At 30.4% G+C, this 21,197-nt stretch overlaps 1 protein-coding gene across 2 annotated transcripts; it reads right to left on the bottom strand.

The window, feature by feature from the left end:
• Nucleotides 1-7,658: 7,658 nt before the first annotated feature.
• Nucleotides 7,659-20,673, bottom strand: LOC142325307 (replication factor C subunit 4). Of its 2 annotated transcripts, none has more exons than XM_075366887.1 (2): nt 20,465-20,673; nt 7,659-10,459 (listed from the first exon to the last, which is right to left on the bottom strand). In XM_075366887.1, the coding sequence occupies exon 2, from the start codon at nt 10,451-10,453 to the stop codon at nt 9,374-9,376; it is 1,080 nt and encodes a 359-aa protein (XP_075223002.1). In that variant the 5' UTR covers nt 10,454-10,459; nt 20,465-20,673; the 3' UTR covers nt 7,659-9,373. The 2 variants fall into 2 exon arrangements, with proteins under 2 accessions (XP_075223002.1, XP_075223003.1); XM_075366888.1 differs by having other exon boundaries at nt 7,659-10,455.
• Nucleotides 20,674-21,197: the final 524 nt, after the last annotated feature.

The following is a 21,197-nucleotide window of genomic DNA, read 5'->3' as shown; positions in this document are numbered from 1 at the left end:
AATTGGATTTGGGAATTCCAGAGCTGTATTAAGAACTTCACTTTTACAAATTATTAATAGTAATATGGACCGATTTGATGCAGATTATTCGTAATCCACTGAAACTAAAGTACTATATATTATTTAATTGAATTATTTTGTTAGTATTGTAATGAAGTTTTAATATTACAGGTTTAACTTAAATTTTTGATTAAAGATAATATATACAAGGTCTGTATATAAAGTAATGAGTCTAGTTCAGAAAAACTTTTATTTACAATCTAATTATACATGAATTCTATCACCTTCAAAATAGTTCCCTTGGGAAGTCACACAATGCTTGAAACGGTTTTCCTACTCTTCATAGCAGTGTTGGAACTCAGAAACCAGAATATCCCTCAGATTGTTGGTTACATTTTTTTTAATGTTTTCTACTGTTCCAAAATGATGTTCTTTGAGGTGTTTTTATAAAATCACGAACAGGAAAAAGTCGCAGGGACTCAAGTCAGGTGAAGGTGGTTGAGGAACTGCAGGAATGTTTTTCTTTGCTGAAAAATCATTCATTAATTGAGAGTCCAGTGTGACAAGGTGCATTATATAATTTTAGTTTCACGTGTCATGATGCAGCATCCAGTTGGTCTCACACAGGTGAATTTTTCTGCAGTTTTTCAAAAATTTATTTTCCACAGTTCAAATCCAATCATTCTGACAGTTAATCACCAGTCAGTCATACCATATCAATTCTCTGATTTGCTCAACATTGCTGTCACATTTTGACATTAACGGTCTTCCAGAGTGTGAATTGCCCACAACTGATTCCCAGCCATCTGAAAATGCTTTAAACCACCTAAATACAGGCTTGTTGCAGATCATCCATACACCCTTTTCAATTTTGAGAAAGTTTCAGTAGCATTCTCACCAAGTTTAACACAAAACTTGATTGCACAACATTGCTCATAATTAGTATTTTTGTAAAGCACTACAAAAACTCATTTGATGAAAAACTTGTTTAGTTTCACATGGCAACAATAGACTAAAAATATTAATACCTATTTTATCTTTACCAAAAAATTTATTACCTCCATAATTTACTTTTTATAACGATAACTAAGTCAACAAGAGAGTTCAGTGCAGTAAAAAATATGTTTCATCAATATGTAGAATTATAGTGCTGCATAATAATGTTTTACAATTTGCTCTAAGTGATAATGTAATTTTTTTCATTAGAATGTATGAAAAAGAAAAGTGTGTTGAATTTAGAAACTATATGAAATATCATTGTTAAACAAGAAAAGTTTTCATGTAAAGAAGCTTACCAAAATTTTTAAATATAGGATTGAATTAATTTGATTACAAAAAACAAGAGTGAAATTTAAAAACACATGGATAGACAATGTGAATGTAGGAATAAAAATAAAATGTGAATTTGTCTACAAGAAGTGCAAATAATAATTTCTTCTTGTTTTTAAACCAAGGTATAGTTACAGCAATAAACTGACAGCTAAAACTATTTGAAGAATATGGTATTTGTAAAACCAATATTACACTTTGCAATATTCGCAAAATGTTTCACTCACTCAAGTCTGCTTTATATTCAATAAAAACCCTTACTCTAGTTATACTAGAGATACCTAGTTATACCTTATCTAGTTATGTAGAGACTACACAAACAACTTAATGTACATGGCTGGATGAAATTACTTTTCTAGAACATGATAAATGACTATCGCTTACCACAATGATCCTCGTTATCCCCATTCCTCGTATCACAGCTACGTTACAATTATTTTTATTAACCTTATGAAAATAAGTACATTGTTTCATGACTTTTATTCATGAAACTTTACAGCCCAAAAAACTACAACAGCCACAGGACCACCCATGCTCCAATAATCTAATTTACATTCACTTTTAAATTTCATAAAATCAAAAAAAATTATGATTCTTATATTCATTTCTGTCTGAAGAATAGGAAGAAATTGCCCATGCCCATCACACAGCATATAAGGTTTTATACAACACAAGTGCAATTTATGAATATTTCACACTCACCAGATTTGGCACCCTGTGATTTTGCTTCTTTCTTTTCCTTCCAAAATTACAAGTGATATTAAGGATATCCATTTCACCACTAATGATAAACTGAAGGACGTAGTGAGGTTGTGAACAAGGAAAGACTGTCAGCATTCTTCACTGACAAAATGTTAAGACTGGGAAAAATATACAACTGTTGACTATATGGAAAAATAAATCTCAAGTTTTTCAAGTAAATAAATGTATTTTTATGACACATTTGACACCATCTCTTTTCATTTACGAATTACAAGTGATTGTGCATTACATCTAAGCCACCCTCACACAAATTAATTAAAAAAATCTCCGTAATGTGAAGTTACATATTTGGGAAACTTACTTTACTAATAATGCAATTTAGTTTACTAATAACCTCTTTAGTTTTCGATTTAGAATGCCTTAAATTACACTAATTTTTTTATATGAAGATTTTGTATTTTTAATTGTTTTACTCTATAAACACTTAAAAAATATTTTTTTTGTAATGACTCAGAGGACTGATTACTTTTTACTTAATAATTATTACTGTTTAATATTAACGATATATTAAATGCTTAATATCTACTAATGAATCTTATTTAATAAACGAAACTGCCAGCTAGCTGTAAACTATATTCAAGCATTTTCATATTTTTAATTTACTTCAATAACTATTTATTTAGCATAGCTACTTTCTACTGTAATATACCACCTACAAATATATCTATTTATTTATTGTATAACTGGATTAAAAATAATAGCACAGGTTTAAAACACCACAAAGGTTTACAGCTAAGATATGTAAATACATTTATCAAATCAAACACTAAGCCTACTCTTTCAACATAAATAGAAATTTATATTCCACAATCTTAATTTTTTATAATAACAGACAGTTAATGCTTATGTCAATAGGCTTCAAAAATAATTGAAAGGTATTTTAATTGTATTTGAGTTTCCATGCTACCAGGCATTCAGCTTTAAACAATGGCACTGTGTGAACCAATTAACCCTAGACTAGACAAGAATATCCCTCAAACTATTATTAAGCAGTAATAGTGTTGGGAAACTCTGTTTAATTTGTTTCAACATGGTATAACCTCAAATTAAAAGCATATTCATTTCATCTGGAAGGTTTTAGGTTTGAATACCAATCTAGTTTGGCATTTTTCACATAACTGTTCTTGGGCATCACCAAGTTTTTTCATAAGCAAATGAAAATATAGAAATAAAACCTACTTGAAAACAGCTAAAAAAAAAGTTTAGGTTAAAGAGATTATACTGGAAAAGAAAGCTTTCTTTCTTTCTAACATAAAGACATACCTACTTTTTAATAAGAAAAGTACTTGAATATAACAATTTGTTATCATTAATATAGTATGTGTAGATACAAAAGAATTACCTGTTTCAAAATTCTGCATAAAAATAATTACTAAAACATTTCATATTATGTTTCTTAACAGTAAAAGCATAATAAAAGATTACTTAGTTTTTGTTTATGATAATGCTAACAACATATAAAATATTTTTCAAAACAAATATATAAAAATCTGTTCAAAAAGTATCCAACCAAGGCCACAAACAAAATAGCTAACCTAATGACTTCCATGTCAACTTCGAAGTAGTCCTCTTGTGACCCACACACTTAATCCAACAGTTCTTACACAGCTGGAAACATTTTAATGTCCTCTTTTGGGCTGGCTTCTAGCTATACTATTATATTCATTATGTTGAATCAAACCCTTTCAGCAGTATCTTCAGATTGGGGAACAACCAGAATCACCAGGACCCATGTCTAGTAAAAAATATATCTGAGGAATGCCATGCTTGACCAAGAGATCCCAAATTAGATGTGACTGATATATTATTGTGATGCAACTTTCACTTAAAGGATTCCCAGAAAGGTGTAGTCTCTTGCACAGACTGCATCATGAAGACAACATAAAACCTCCAGATAGTTCTGTTTGTTGGCAGTTTAGCCTTCTGGTACAGTAAAAAAAAAAAATGCATTATTTTCACTTTATTTCTTACTTGTCTTGGAGGTGACGATGACTACTGAACTTTGGCTTCTAGGATGTACTCATACACCCAAAGTTCATCATCAGTTATCAGCTCTAAGAATGTTTGGATCATTGTTGGTGCATTCCAACGTATCTCTGCAGCAACAAACAAAACTCTTTCTGTTCCAGCAGAAGCACAAATATTTTGCCGCCTTTATGCAGGACCCACTAAGCCTATCACTTGTAATTTCTTCACATATACCATTCATTACATATATTTCTGTAATTTATATATATATATATATATATATATATAATTTACAATTTATTTATATTTATTTACAATTTATATATATATATATATATATATATATATATATATATATATATATAAATTACAGAAAGTAATTCTTTCCTTATATATATATATATAAGGAAATGTATTTAGTATAGAAAATTTAATAAAATAAAATTGGCTTCTTGAAATTTCTACAATAGTCTAGGTAAAAACGTTATACGATCAGTTCAGTACTAAGTCATGATCCCATGATAGCACATGCAATATTAGTTCATAGAATTTGTGGCCAAAACCTTCTGACGTGTGTTTTATAAATGCTAATCTATACAAGGAACCACCAAAATTTCAAGATCTGTAACATCACACTAACAGAGACTTCTGTAAAATCATAATATTCTGTTCAGCACAATTTTCAAGAAACAAAATAGAAAAAACTCCACATCTAATTGGTAACTACTGAGATCATATAATGCATAAGAGTGGTTCAATGTAAAGAACTTGTTTCTATATATTTTATTTACAATATAATCAAAATATAACCAATTACTTTACAATATAGTCTACTTGAATGCAGTACACTTTATTCGACATGATGTATATTAACTACAGTCTCAAAGATGTTTTTCAGTCACATCTCATTTCAGTGACCTCACCACACTTTAATTTTTTGCCAGCTTAAATTCTTTCAATGGCCCAACTAATCAAATAGAGACCAGTCTAAATAAATGAGGCAAAACATTTCTGTTATTAAAACAGCAATACAAAGACATGCATCGTCACAAACACACGAAACTGATTTTTGGCATTCTTTTCAACTAAAATGGACTATAGTTTCATTTTTTCATTCGCAGATTGAATAATAACTTGCATTGATGTTTTAATAATAAGCCAGGTAAAATAACACCCTTTAAATTCAAAGATAATAATAGTCATGATCTTAATTGCTGAAGAAATTGTCTGCTATTCTTCAAGTAAAATCACTATATTTTCACTGCAAACTTGCTCTTTGATTTAGCAATAATATTAACAATCAAAATCTCATTAAAAGGCCAATAGTTAAATTTGTTTCCTCTTTCTAAATGTACAAGAAGTACAAAAACTTTCTTGGGCTTAAATTCAGAACCCAAATTTTGCTTGAAGCCAGTTTCAAAAAGCCTAACTCTCTCAATTTTAAAGACTTAATAATTTCTTTTGAAACACTGTTAGGAAGGTACTTCTTGCTCAAAGCTCATAACAGCAACTGACTGATGAAGAAGTGGAGCAACATTAGTACAATTTAAATACATGATTCTTTAAATACTGCACTAAAATTGGGGAATGAAACAAAAAGATATCTTGAATAGAAGAAACATATTGCAAAAACAATAATAATCACTAAGAAGCCAGATCTAAAAGAACAAAAAATGGCTGTAATAATAATAATTGAAAGCGTAATGATGAAAAATTTAATATTAATATACATTCTTAAAAAAAAAGAATTGGATTAAAATAGTCAATAAATTTAAATTAATTCAAAACATCTAAGAAGTTTTTATTTATTTATAACAATCCTTGGCAGGCACTATCTAATGAATTATCATAAAAAAAAATAAAAAAACACTATATTTTTATTAATAAAAACTATTAAATAATATTATGTCTTATCAAACAAAGTACCTAAAAAGCATTTCCTTATGTATATATTGTATTTATTATGGCTACATATATGACTAAAGCGAAAAATGTATATGTACAAAATTATTCATAAAAAAGTGATGATACACTCATGACTATAATTGTTTCTGCTTTAATGTCCAATCTACAACAGCCATTTCACAAAGTAGCAGCACAGTCAGGGTTTTACATTTTTTTATTCACTTTTCACATAATTGAAAACAGAACTATGACAAATAAAAAGAACCAAAAATTTTTGTAGTTTTTTAAATTTTATGAAAATACTATATATAAAAGGTGATGATCGAAAAATGCTACTGAATTGATGACATCATCATCAACTAGTCATTTTCTTTTCTTGTTCAGCCTCCAGAACTACTGTAAGGTATTACTTCAAAGGATGATACATATGAATGTAAATGAAGTGTAGTCTTGTACACAGTCTCAGGTCAACCATTCCTAAGATGTGTGGTTAACTGAAACCCAAACACCGGTATCCACAATCTAGTATTCAAATCCAATCAATTAGTCACTATACACTAATACAATCACTAATTGATAACATATATCAACTAGTGATATACCTTCTACTACAACTACAATTAGGTATAAAAAACGCTTTTAAAATAATCAATCAATCAAATTATCAATCATCAAAATCAAATTAATCAAAAAAATCATCACATTTTTATGATTAATTTCTTACACTGATTATTGAGGCATAGAGTTAATCATATATAAATAAAATATTTAAATGCTTTAAACAGCAATACTGCCTATTTTAAATCAACCTGAAGTTACAATTCCTTACTGATAAGGAACAAAACTTTAATCAGACATGCATATAAAATTATGCTAATCACATATTCTGTAAAAAATGTTTCTACTCGTTGAAAGTAACTACAACTTAAAACTTATTTTATTATACCAACTAAAGTTAAATTAAAATTCATTTCTTACAACATTCAGCTAATTTTATATGTTATTTTCAGTAGTTTATGAATTACAACCTATAATACACATTCTGGTTATTACAATCTGTTATAATACTTGGACTGATAAAATTACATATTATGAACATTACATTTTTGCTGGTTAATGTAACAATAACAAGTACTTTCACAAAATTCCCATCCCAATTTTATTATAAAGAATATTTTACATAATCTAGACTACTAAATCTTTTACATAGTAAAACAGCATATTTTTTCAGTAATACACTCAACAAAAAAAAATTATCTTTCATCAAAGTACACACTATACTATGTTACACTTATATCAAAATATACACTGAAGAGATTGCATGAAGAAAATAGAAAGTTTTGCAGTGAAAATAGATACAAATCTCATGTTGTATACGGAAGTGTTTTTCAACAAAATTAACAGCTCTATAAGTGCAAAATTTTTTTTTTAACAAGTCATTTTTGTAACACGGCAGTAATGAAAATAAAATGTTCTAACAAGAGATAAATATAAAAAACAGCACTGCCAAAGAAAAACATTGCTCTTTAATATACGATAATTAAAGAGCATGAGGAGGGAGACAATTTTGTACAGTATAGTATTTATATATAGTAAATATTTTTTCAATTTTTTAATTGATTTTTTTTTATTTATTCAACATACATATATATATATATATATATATATATATATATATATATATATATATATATATATTCTAACATAAGAATTCCAACAAGAGGCATACATCTAAATCGATTCAGCCAATGAGCTGCTACAGTGGAACAATCATACATACATCCTAAATACATTACACTCCTTTTTGGGCATGTGTGTAAAACTGATAAGAGTGCATGTCACTCACCAAAAGTCTTGAAAATTACAAGAAAGAAGATGCACTGGGCGTACATAAAAATAATAGCCAATGAAAAGTAACTTGTGATTTACAATAATGCCTACTTTCTAGTCCTTCTACAAACATCAGTCACAGACCTTCAATTTCACAGTTAACTGCAAAAATAGCAAAGTTTTTTATTGGATACAGTCAGAGGTAGAAAGAAGCAGAGGATCAAATCACAACTACTGCAAGTGCAGTCAAGTACAAAGATAATTTATCCCCAACATTAAGCACATAGTAGTTATTGTGTATTCCACTTCTTGTGGAAATCAGAATAGAATCTCCCACGTGGTTGCCATGTGTTTATCTGTTCAGAGAAACCATTACAATCTTCAAATTATATATCATATGTTTCTGATATTGACCATTTTCACATAGTGTGACTTATACGCTAACAGAGAAAAAACAACCAGTGCCAAATTTTCCATCCATTGTATCTATGGATGTAATTAGTCAGATTGTCAGAAAGAATTCACTTTCCATTACTGAAATGAATTATCCAATTTTTATCAATATCTGACCTGTACAAAAATGTTTTTAAGGTGTAAATGACTAATATAAGTTATTAAAATCATAAATTTAATATATTATTTTGTTTATCATTGAAATTTCGTAGTTTATTTTACAGCAGACTTATTATAAGGGTATTAATACAAAATTAACTGGCCATTAAACAAAATGGACTAATTTTTGGTTTGATAAAACTTCCTTTTTTATATGGTTGTAATAGTCTTATAACTTTAATATTATTGATTTATCTGTAAATAAACTGAAAGATTGTGTCTAGTAAAAAATGCATTGTTTATCCTTATCCACAGGATTGATAAAAATTATTTTTTTAGGACAAATTAATGCTAACAAAACAGTATAATATGTATTTGAGAAAAGGGGAAAAGACATTCAACTCTAGCATAAATACAATTTTTAAAAATTACTAAACTTTTTGCACGCTAACATGTTTAATAAAAGTAAAATGTTTATAAAAGATTGGTTCTTAAAAAGACAGAGGAAAATCACACACTTTTTTCATACTATAAACAGTGAAAATAGTTTTAACCCAAAAATAATATGACTTATCCCCCCCCCCCCTTTTATCCAGCACCATCAGAAATATGAATATGAGTACCTAAAACCAAAACCAAAATAATTTGGTAAAGATCAGAACTTAATTTATCTGTCTTTTTCCTCATGGGAGTTAATAAAAAATAATAATATTAACCACTAATAATATAATTTTAATCAGTATACTTTTCATTAGAATTAGTTGGTTTGTCGACGAGTTTCTGTCAAATGAATTAGCAAGTTCCCCAATATTTATGTGTATATGTTCCAACTAAATAAAGATTTAACAAGATTGTAATAACCATGCTACAACTGTCATGAGCTAAATGCTTTTCAAGATGGAATTCAGACTACAATGTAGCAAAATGTCTACTAGTAAAATGCAAAAATTAAAGATTTGAACTGAAATTCAACTAATCATATAAAACAAACAGAATTATTAGCAATAAAAATAACTAACACTTGCCATTATTCTTCAGCATTAGCTTTCATAATTACAGTACACAGATCCAACAACTGCAAAAATTCACTTGCACCATCCTGTAACCTCCAACTGCAAAGGGCAATTTTTTCACAAATTAATGACTTTTTCTTATCACTAATTTCAAAAGAATTAATCACTATTTGTTGTAACTGTTCTAATATTACAGCAGCAGAATAAGCTTCACGCATTAATTGTTCAACATACGATTCAACTTTTTGGAAATCATTTTGTTGACAAATTTCTAATAACCCAAGCAACCAACGATCTGGCACAACACCAGTAACTTCAAGTACATCTTCAAATGTTATACCTTCATCTCCTTTCAATCTAGCACTTGACTGGAGACAAGTGATGGCACGTCTCAAATCACCACCAGATGTTTCCACTAAACATCGTAAAGCAGATGATTCATATTTAACTTTTTCCTCACGACATATCATTTCAAGTCGTGACTGCATCATACCTTCTCCAAGAGGCTTAAAACGAAATTTTGAACACCTTGATGTTAACGGATCAATAATACAACTGACATAGTTACAGATAAGACAAAATCTAGTTGAGCGTGACTCTTTTTCCATAGTTCTTCTTAATGCAGCTTGTGCAGCATGAGTCATTGAATCTGCTTCATCTAGAATGACTATTTTGAAAGAAGGACATGGCCGACCATCAGGTCTTACACCACTTGCAGTCAACTGAGAAAAATTTTTCACTTTATCTCTAATAACTTGAATACCTCTATCATCTGAAGCATTTAGTTCTAAAATTCGTTCCTTATATAAATCACCAAATAACTGTCTAGCAGCTGCAATTATAGTACTTGTCTTACCAGTTCCAGGTGGACCATAAAATAAGAAATGAGGAAGATCAGCACCTGAAAGACATTGTTTTAACACATTTACAATTTCATTTTGTTCAACAACATCATCTACAGTTCGCGGGCGATATTTTTCAACCCAAGGTGTTATTCGGTTGTTTTTTGTAGAATCTTCTTTCAATGAACTACTTTTGGTATTTCCACCGCTCTCATCTTTTCCAAGTTTACCAGTCTTCAAAAATGCCTGCATTTCTATCTAAAACAAAAAATAAAGTATCTTTATAATAAGATCAATCCATTTCAAATTTCCAAAGTTAGTTGCTGATAAAATTTGTTCACTTTTTATTAAACAATCTTTCCTCATTTATAGAGTTGAAAATAGGATTATTTTGTTTTAGGGTGATTTATATTTTTTTGAGTAGCCAGTTTGGATAGATATCCTAATAAAAAAGTGAACGGTTAACTGTTCATTTTTCTAAGGGGAGAAGATACTTTATTTTTTTTTTTTTGTTTTTAGGTTATCAAGTTCAAATAAACACCATATTAATCTAAAGCACATATGTGTCTAAAGCACATATTTTATGCCAAAAGCATATTATAGCCTTTACTGAAGGAAAAAGCTCAAAAAAAATTATTGAAAATCTAAATTATAAAAACACAAAATCTCAGGTGGGAAAAATTGATGTGCCTTTAAGTTTTATTTGGGCACAGGCTTTAAATGAGACATCATGGAAAAGTCTGAGATCTGGAAATCACATTACTTTTTTATAAGCCTCTAAATATTATAATTTGTGTAAAATCAGAAAATATTCAAACTGGAATAACTCAAAAAGATAAAACCACAAAAGTTCAAATTTTCACCAACCATTTTTATATGTGTAGTAATAAGTCATTCAAATTTCATCAGTGAGACTCAGCTAATGTAAGAACAGAATAAGTTCAAAATATGATAAAATTACACTCATATTATACCACTAAAATTTTATTATTAAATAATAATTTATAATTTAAAATCACACAATTAGAAATCATACTTCTTTTTTAAGTACCAAGTTATATTCAAAACTGAACAAATTATGATTATTTTTTTAAAACGTGGCTGTTTAAGATGAAATTGAAAAAAATAACTGGGCTATTTCTTATTGTGTCACTAATGTTGACATTACGGTCAGTAACAATAACGAATTAAAGTTGACAAATTCAGTTTAATACCATACTAGTGGTATTATTACTCTGTCATTTATGAAGATCTACAATGAAGTTCTTGGACTTTGTGGATGAAAGATGTCTTGTGGTTTCTTCATCTGTATTCTCTTATTTTCCCAAATCATCAATTAACATCATAAATTCAGATTTTGGTTTCATTGTTGTGAAATGAAAATGCATCATGCTCAGGAACGAATAAATGAAGAAATAAATGAAATGGTGTAACTACTGGACTTTACCTAAGATGTAGTTTCTGTTTGGTTTAAAGGTACGAATCCATGACAAGACCTTATTTGTGGAGTTTTCTTACAAGTATCGAATTTCTTCTTCAGTTTTCAGTTTATAGAGGTATAAGCTATTTGTCTGTACCTCTTCTAAGTCATAAAGTAAATTTATCCCAGAGATATTGATACAGCAAATTTTGTACATGTCTTCTGCTGTAAGAATCTAGCTACTATAAGGTTTCTTGCCTTGTCAAGCTTGCCTTAGTCACAGTTCTTTTTGTTCTCACCAATCCCATCCTATGATGGGATTTCTTTCACATTTTCTTTGAAAAGAAGCAAATTTCCACTTAGTTTCAACATCAAAATCACTGAAGTCATATTAAAAGTTAGACAAAAATTAATTTTTTTTATTTTATATTTGCCTACTCACCTTACCTGAATAATAGCGTAGTAAAAAAATATTTCTTTAATAAAGATTTACCCAGAATGAAATCAACGAACACATTTTTACGTTAATTTACTTGTATATTATCAAAAAGAACTTCCCTTAACCTGCTGTTACTGGCTAGAGAGCGTTGTGCTCACTACATGCTTTTTTTATTAGTCTTTTCTTACAGTTCTTAGAAATACGACTGACTATGTACATTTTGTAGTGGACATTTAGAGATATTTGTCATCATTATTTCTTATATTACATTTTTTGTTGATGTTTTCCGAATTTGTTCATTCTGTGTCATATCGGCAGTGCTCAGTAGCTAGTAATTTTGTTATGGAAAAATCCAGTTTTTTCAAGTGTATATGCATTCAATAATTTCTTAAATTTTTATACAAGTTTATTTATATATAGATTTTATATATTGTTTTTAGTGAAATATATCATACTTTTATATTTTATTTTATTAGTGTAGATACTATATTTGTTTTGTGTTAGCAATCAATTTTCAAATTTATCCATTTGTGCAAAAGTAAATCATTGTAAGTTACTTTTCTTTTTATTATTTGCAATTTTACTGTTAAGTAGACATTTACAAGCGTAGAAAAAATTGCTACATGGTTATATGAAACTGATGAGTGTAATTTGAACAATGAAAGCGAGGTAGATCATCTGGAAAAAAAAATCATAATACAGACGCATCAGTATGTTCTAATCATGAAGACACAGTGACTCAAGTTACCTAGCAGTATGTGCTAAGTAATGACAGAACTACTAAATGGAACTTGCACTGTCTACCAAAAAATGTGCAAACTCGATCACATAATCTGGTTATGCATTTACCTGGAGTAAAAAGTATAACAAAAGACGCAGAAACACTGCTTCTTCATGCATCACAACTATTTTTTTTCATATTTTGCATGAAATGAATTTTTACACACATATTTTATTTAGCAAAATGATTATCTGAGAGAATGACTGTCTTCTGGTGACGTATGTGCCACAAAAGAACAAAAATGTGTTTTTACTATCCACTATTACAATGATGCAACAGACCCTCAAAATAAAGATTTAAAGCCAGAGGTGATCATGTTTTACAATCATACAAAAGGAGCTGTAGATGTTGTGAATGAAATGGTTAGTACATATTCTGTTTCACACAAAAGCTGCAGATGGTCACTTACCATGTTTTCTCTTTTCTAAACGTTGCAACAATAGTCAAATAATTTTTAGAAGTAATACCAGAAACTAATTTCAAGACAAGAATTCGTAAAAATTCAATCTAAAGAACTAACAAAACCTTTTCTAATAACACGAGCTTCAATAAAAAATCTGGATCCAGTTCTAAAAATGCAAGTAGGAAGACAAGCTAATTTGCTGGAGGAGGATCTACCTATGGCAGTGACCGAAGAAGATTGGCAGAAATGTTCTTAGTGCCCATGTAAAAAAAAACAGGAAAACAAAAGTTAGGTGTGTAAAATATCATTCTGCTATTTGTAAAGAGCATACAGTTAGAATCTGCACAAAATGCAATAAAAAGAAAGGACTAGATACCAAAAGCAATAATTAGCTAAAATACTACTGTATTTATAATAATTGAACTAGTTTAGCTAGATAGGGTACATTTTTTTCAAAAGTGTAACAAAAATCATTCATTGATTTGATTTATTATAGGTAGAATAAAAACAATTTTTCTTATAATTTATAACATGTTGACTAATATTATGTTTTAATTTTCAAACTGGAAACTTATTTATAAGTTTTTTGTATAATAAATAAAATAAGTATAAGAATAAATTATGTGCGTTACGTAAATATGGTGGGTGATAGGTGTATCTAAAATCTCCAGAAGCAACCCAAACAAAATACATCATTTATGTAAGTAAATAATAGTTATTATTAAATAGTATATAACAGAAAATTAATTTTATACCATTAATTAGTAATAACAAACAATAAAAAAATACTTATTTACGTAAAATAGACAATAATCGAACTATGGAAGAGAAGTGAGCAGAGCACTCACCAGCCAGTAACGGCGTACATAAGTCCTAGCCAGCAATGTCGGGTTAAACCATTCCTAATAGGGTTTTATCAAAGTTTGTAATGGATCACTAGTTTCTTTTAAAAATATGATGGCATTTCGAAAGATATGTTAATGACAAATAGTTTCAATTTTTTCTTTACATCCTCAAGTTCTTACAATAATTGTTCACACTCACTTAAATCACCTATTGAAAATACTTCCTTAGAAAAAGGCTGATATGTTTGTGACAAAATTCATCAGTGAATAACCTCAAAGAACACTCCATTTGTTAATTAGGCTTCAGTTTTGCTGTGTTGTAACTACTGTACAACACAATTATTCATTCAGAGAATATCAGCTCTACTGAGCTCTGAAACAAGGGAGAGGGAAATGTTAAAATGGGGAGTTACATGATCAGATATTACTTTGGGTAAGTGATGGTGCTTAAATATCTGCAGGTTTACATATAAAGTCAAGTTTCATAAAAAAAATTTAATAATGGATTTCTCATATTTAAGCAAAGTACGAGTAAGTATTTTAACTAATGTTTTTATTTATCCCTGTCAAGCATATGTGATGTTGACATTGATGTGATTGTTATTATTAATTGAAATTTGTGAATTACCAAGAGTTGAACCCAGATTTAAACCTTAACAATTTTTAAAATTCAATTAATTTCTTTTAAATTTTCTAAAAACATAAGAGAATTTTCATAATAAAAATAAACTACATCTTGGAAAATATTTCACATTAATTTACAAAGCTGACTTTATACAGCTTTTACAATATTAAAATTAAAATGTAAATCACAAAATTTTAGTAAATGTAACACATTTTTGTTTACAAAAATTTGACACGATGGGATCTCGATCCCACTTCAACTTTTTCTTTAATAATTTCCAGAAAAATTTGTGTTTACATTTTATATAATGTAAAACACACTTTAAAGAGAATAAATGTTTGATGTAGTTTAATAAGAAAATTTAACAGTACAATATAAATGTGATTTCATCATATTCTGAATGGTACTTTAGTATCATGCAAACTAGCTTGTTTTTACACTGTTTTTTTTTTTTTTTTTGAGAAAACTAAAAAGCCATGCACATGCAGAGCAAGGAAATACGGTGCTTGGGCATTAACCGGCATGCATATTCTTTTTTTTCAAATACAGATATTATATACACAAAGCTATTATTTTATATACATAGGTATTACATATTATTATTACGCATTTTTGTTGTGCGCGCTGTTTTCAAAGTTACTTTATTTCTCGTTATCTGATTGATCGCAATAATTTTGTTTATTTATTTAATTTATTAACTGTTGTGTTTTTGTTAATCAGTTTCCTTCTTCTGTAACAAGAGTAATGAGTTTGCGGTAGCCACCAAACATTGAAGAGGCAGCAGTACAAATATTACAGGAATATGGAGTAGTGTTATGTTCCTAAAAATACAGATAGGATCACATGAAATTATACTTCATTGGTGTGAAGTAAAAATGTAACAAAAGAACTTGTAATGAAACTAAGCAATTTCATGTTGGAAATTAACTGTAGGGTAGTAGGCTTCCGATAGTTACTATTAGGCTAATGACACAAAACAGCGGTTTTGACCGATGCGTTTATCGTGTCAGTTTATTCGCATTAGTCATTTAACGAGTCAGTTGGCGATACTTCTGTACCTCCAGATGTGAAACAATCAAACACAGTCCACAAATAAAAATGTTTATTGGTGAAAAAATTCAACTGGCACAGAGGTTTTTTTTTAAATCAATACAAATAATACAGCACGTGAAAAATATGAGCAAAGATAATGAAGAGATAATTGTGTTATCATTAATATACTTTTTTTCCTGTTTAGCCTCTGGGAATAACCGTCAGGTATTACTTCAGAGGATGAAATGTGCGTTTAACTGAAGTGTAGTCTTGTATAGTTTCAGGTCGACCATTTCTGAGATGTGTGGTTAGTTAAAACCCAACCATCAAAGAACACCGGTATCCACGATCTAGTATTCAAATACATCCAATATTCCCAAGCTGCCTCACTACCTCTAATCATCTTTCATCATACCAATATCAGACATATAAAACATGAAAGGCAACATCTAATATACCACACCACATACACAAACCCAAATCAGCCAGGCCAAAATGAGCCAACCAAAATACCTAAAATCACCATGGCCCGAAAGAAACTGAGTTATTTACTTGTTAGGAGACTTCCATGAGGCGCCCCAGAGACTCCTCACATCAGGGAAAAGACCATGCATGTAACGCCCATCAGCCGTCTCATTCCATCTAGTCTGCCACGATTGAAATCTATCATTCTCAATCTTTCTAATTCTTTCTTTTTTCTGTTTAGCCTCCAGAACCACTGTAAGGTTTACTTCAGAGGATGATATGTATGAATGTAAAATGAACTGTAGTCTTGTAAAGCCTAAGGTCAACCATTCCTGAGATGTGTGGTTAATTGAAACCCAACCATCAAAGAACACCGGTAACCGCAATCTAGTATTCAAATCCATATAAAAGTTTCAGAAGTTAGTTGCCCAACATCTTTGCAAAACAGCGTTGTTGTTACTCAAGTGCAAGAAAATCAATAGACTTTACTCTAGCAATCACCAAGACAGCCTAACAAGAAATTGTATGGTAACTACCTGTCACCGTTAATAACAAAAGGTGCTGGGCCCTCAACAAAATGTCCCTATAAGTTTTAAATTGCAGCCTACCCACCCAAACATGTACAGCATAGAACATAGTAGTCCCACATACACCCTTATAGAGGATATTCATAGTCTTAAAATTCAGATCCCAATCCAAATTAACTACACGTTGAATACCAAAATAGGCACTGCTGGCCTTCTTTGCGACATACTCTAAACAATCCTTAAAACAAAAATTTTCATCAAGGAGCACCCAGAGATACTTCTGAACCTGAACATATCAAATTTGATGGCCTGACATTGATACATGGACTCACCGCAATATAGTCAAACAGCCGTTCAGCAGCATCATCTTGGTTTTAAACAGGCTGAATGCCATCTTATGTTGACAGCCCCACAGCTCATTCTGCATAACCAAAAGGCATGGAGTTCAACCTCATCCCATGAACATCCTTCAATCAGCACCAGCCCGTCATCGACATAAGCTACAACGCAACAGCCGCCAGGGAATCTCTGCCACATCAAAGAACCAAACTCCACAACACACAATAAAGAGCACAGCACTGCCTTGGGGACAACCCTTAAACAGTGTTTTCTTTACTTCGTGGCCATCACAAAGTAGAACTTCTCGATGCCCAAAGTAACTATACATTACATGCATTTCATGTTTGGTACACCCACATCTCTGTAATTGAAATAAAGCAGAAGGCCATCAAAGACTTAAATGCCCCGGATATGTCAAGGAAAATCCCTAAGACATATCCAGAACTACTTTTCTTGACAATGCTTAAAATTCATTCATAAAATAGCATCTTCTGTCTCCTTACCAGGATGAAAGCCATACAGATTCTCCAATAACAACCATTGCAAAGTCAACTTCTCATTAATATAGTATCTTCTCCAAGACCTTACCAATAACTGGTAATAACATAAGACAATATGAATAACTAACAGTGGGATCCTTGCTGCCACCCTTAAACAACAATTTAATTATTTCCCTTTTCCAACAAATTGGAAAATAGCCCACAAATAACATTTTGTTAAATTTCCACATTAACATTCTCTCATTACGTTCACTGAACGAACAAGGTGCTCCATTGTTATTCTATCAAAGCCAGCAGCTTTACCTCTGCCAAAGCTACAGACTATCACACGCATCTCGGCTTCAGCAACGTTTGAAGACAAACATCCACGTGATGAGAAGCAACATCGTTTTGAACGACGATGATAAGCAGTTTCTAGAACTAAATCATTGTCTAGCAAAAGATCATCTAACAAATTATGTAGGATTTCTTTTATGCTTTGAATTCTCAGGTTCGACCTCTTTGATTAAAGAACATGAAATTTTTTCCTTCATCTCTTTAATAATTTTGATATGTCTCGCTTTCATAATAACGAACACGATAAACCTGGTTGCTTTCAAGACAAACCTGCCTCTTGCTTGTCCTTAATAACATCTGCATAACATTTCCACTGCCATAGGAGGCTGAGTAACTGGCAAAGGAACAGTCTCCTTAACCACAACATCCTTCACTTGGACTGGCTTAGAAGCCAACACCTCATATCCTTCTGCCAATGTAGATATAAAAACTTTGAATTCTTTCAATTGTGGGGTCAATTTTGACCTTACACTAGCTGATGGCCTTTCTGGGATTCTCAAAAAAGGCTATCAGCTGCTCAAACTGCTAACTAAAAACCTTCTTCAAAGGCACAGAGCTACCAGGCTTACCTTTTGATTTCAGAAAATCAACACAACATCTTTCTTTACCCAAGTGGAACTTCCTGCCTGACTTTCTTCATCACCAGAGGAACTGACAAAGCGTTAGTCCTTATCTCAGCAACCTCAATAGTCCTAACCCGCTTTGGCTTGGGTTGCTTCTTAGATTTGCCTTCTTATATTGCCACCTGAAGAAATAAAAATCTAACAAAGCTGGCTACTACCTGCTAACTCAATGGACAAACTCAAAAACATGACAATTGCCCAAAGCACGCTATGAACAGCAAGAGGCCTATAAATCCTGTCACTCACACCTCTCACTGCTGGATCGGCTGCACAAGAACTTGGCTGAGTAAGCAATCACGCAATACCACAGATTACAGCAAAGAGGGTAAGCAGACAAACAGTTGTTGCCACTCCACCACACATCCTTCAGAAAAAATGGCTTTGAAGGACCCAAGATGAGTGGTGAGCATCCAAATCTAACCTAATATTATTATTTATCTGATAAAAGATAAACAAATGATGAGTCTTGTTCTATTAGTATAATACGGATGTTGCAATACTTAATAATAATTTGCCTTGTCAACTTAACCAAGAATTTCTAATTTTCTTGGACTAAAGCGGTCATTAGATGAATATGAAAAACAGAACTTTTCCCCATACATTACAGAAGCAATTAAAGTGCTTCATTTATTCTAGAATAAAAGACCATACAATTTAAACACCCTGCACAAAATATTGAAATCTAACATGTCCAGACAATCGAAGAGAGATTTGTATAAAGTGTTATATAAACTGATTTTGTAAAATAATAAAAGATTTTGTACGTTTCCTGTCATTGTTTCAATCTAAAATAATATGTATACATAGTTTTAATAAATTTCCATTATTAAAATTTTGTTTTTTTGTTATTTAAACAGCCTGGGGTGACCCATCATCCCTGTTACCTAACCCAATTGTCTTTTTGTTGTTACCAGCAGAAGGTTAAGAACAAGTTACTTGAATTAAATTTTCGTACTGGTTTAAAGATAAGTTTTTTAATGGTCCTTCAAACATTCTTAAAACATTTGTTAATGAAACTATTTGTTAAAATATTATTACATTGATTATACTGTTTTCAGTTTTTGGTTCATGTCATCGATTAAGAATGATCAACATTAATACACTAAACAAAGACTAAGCATAAATTTTAATCTAGCAATTATTGATAAATATATTATCATGGAAAAAATACATCAAATGATTTAGATATGTCTTTATTGAAATTTCAACATAAAAATAAACAACAGTTTCTGTTTAATAAAAATTAAATGCAATCAAGGTTGAGGTATGTTAAAAGTAGTTGCTGTAGGTTACAAGGTGGATGTGTGGATAATTGCGGGGCAGTTAAGGTCAGATATAACTTTGCTATTAGTAGATTGCTTTTTTGAGTGCTTTCTGCATATACTGTATTAGGTTTTTAATTAATTTTGCACTTTTGAATTAAGTACTAAATAAATTTAGCAATCTAGGCCTGTATCATATGTGGGTTTTCGGTGCAATGTTTTCAGCAGAATTTCTATGTGTCTATTGGTGTTCAGATAATGTAATTTTTGAGAACTGTATGTTAACTGAATTCTTCCATTTTGTAAAAATGGAAGAATTCAGGAATGAATACAAAGGAATGATACAATATATTTTTACAGCAAAAAAGTGGTAAACCTTTAATTCAAAATAAACTAAAAGCATAATTTCACAGTAAATAAAAAAGCAATTACAATTTTTACGTAGGAGAGCTATTAGCTCTCCTACGTAAAAATTACTCTACACTTAAATACTCTACACTTCACTCTAGTATTCCTATTACAAATATATAGATTCGATTCTAATGTCATGTCGGATTTTGACATAGAAACAGATCGGCACTGATTGCAAGCAAATTTTAAGCATAAAAAATTAACAAAAAACAAGACTGAATTCAGCAAAAAAATAATCAAATGTGGTTACGTTACCTGAAAATTACAGTAAGTATTATGCTAATAAAATTTCCCCAAATATTCAAATGTAAACGATATTAGATAAGATTTATGTATCTAACTGAAATAATAGCAAAATTGAATGCCAGAATTTTCACTTTTACAACAGAAAGCTGGGAAGCTATTCATTTAATCATAACCTTAAACTATACCACTGCAATCCACAGTGGCGGGAATAACAGAACACACGGAGGTATTAACAGTTAAAATATTTTTCAAATAAAAACATTCAAAAACTGCGTCTGTTCTAATTGAAAAATAAATGACCCAGGAAAATAATTATGTATCTATAAAAAATAGAACAAACAATTGAAAAAAGTAGCTGAAAACGATTAATTAAATTTCAATGGCATCGCTGTTAGCATACAGAAAAATTCCAGATGAGCGATAGAAAGTTACCCTCCCGCCGCATGTGTAATTATAGCGTGCCAGTAAAACGCGATATTTAAAAAGAATGTACTGTCGATTTAACTTTTTTATAGTTTATCGGGGATAATTTTTTGACTACTACTGAAAAACAGGTCAACATCTCATGTTATAAAGTACTGGCATTCCCTGATTTTTGTTACACAGGCCAAGCAATTTGTAGCTATTACCACAATGCTGAATGTTACCTAGTCACAGGTACTTTTACTAGCAAAGGTCTAGTAGTTTTTCATCTACATCATTAAAATAACAGGTAGTAATAAAAATAGAATCATTCAAAAAA

This window comes from Lycorma delicatula, chromosome 5, assembly GCF_047948215.1.
Source record: "Lycorma delicatula isolate Av1 chromosome 5, ASM4794821v1, whole genome shotgun sequence".
NCBI classification, from domain to species: domain Eukaryota; kingdom Metazoa; phylum Arthropoda; class Insecta; order Hemiptera; family Fulgoridae; genus Lycorma; species Lycorma delicatula.
The sequence above is the reverse complement of the archived record's forward strand: the minus strand, read 5'-3'. Positions and strand labels throughout refer to the sequence as shown.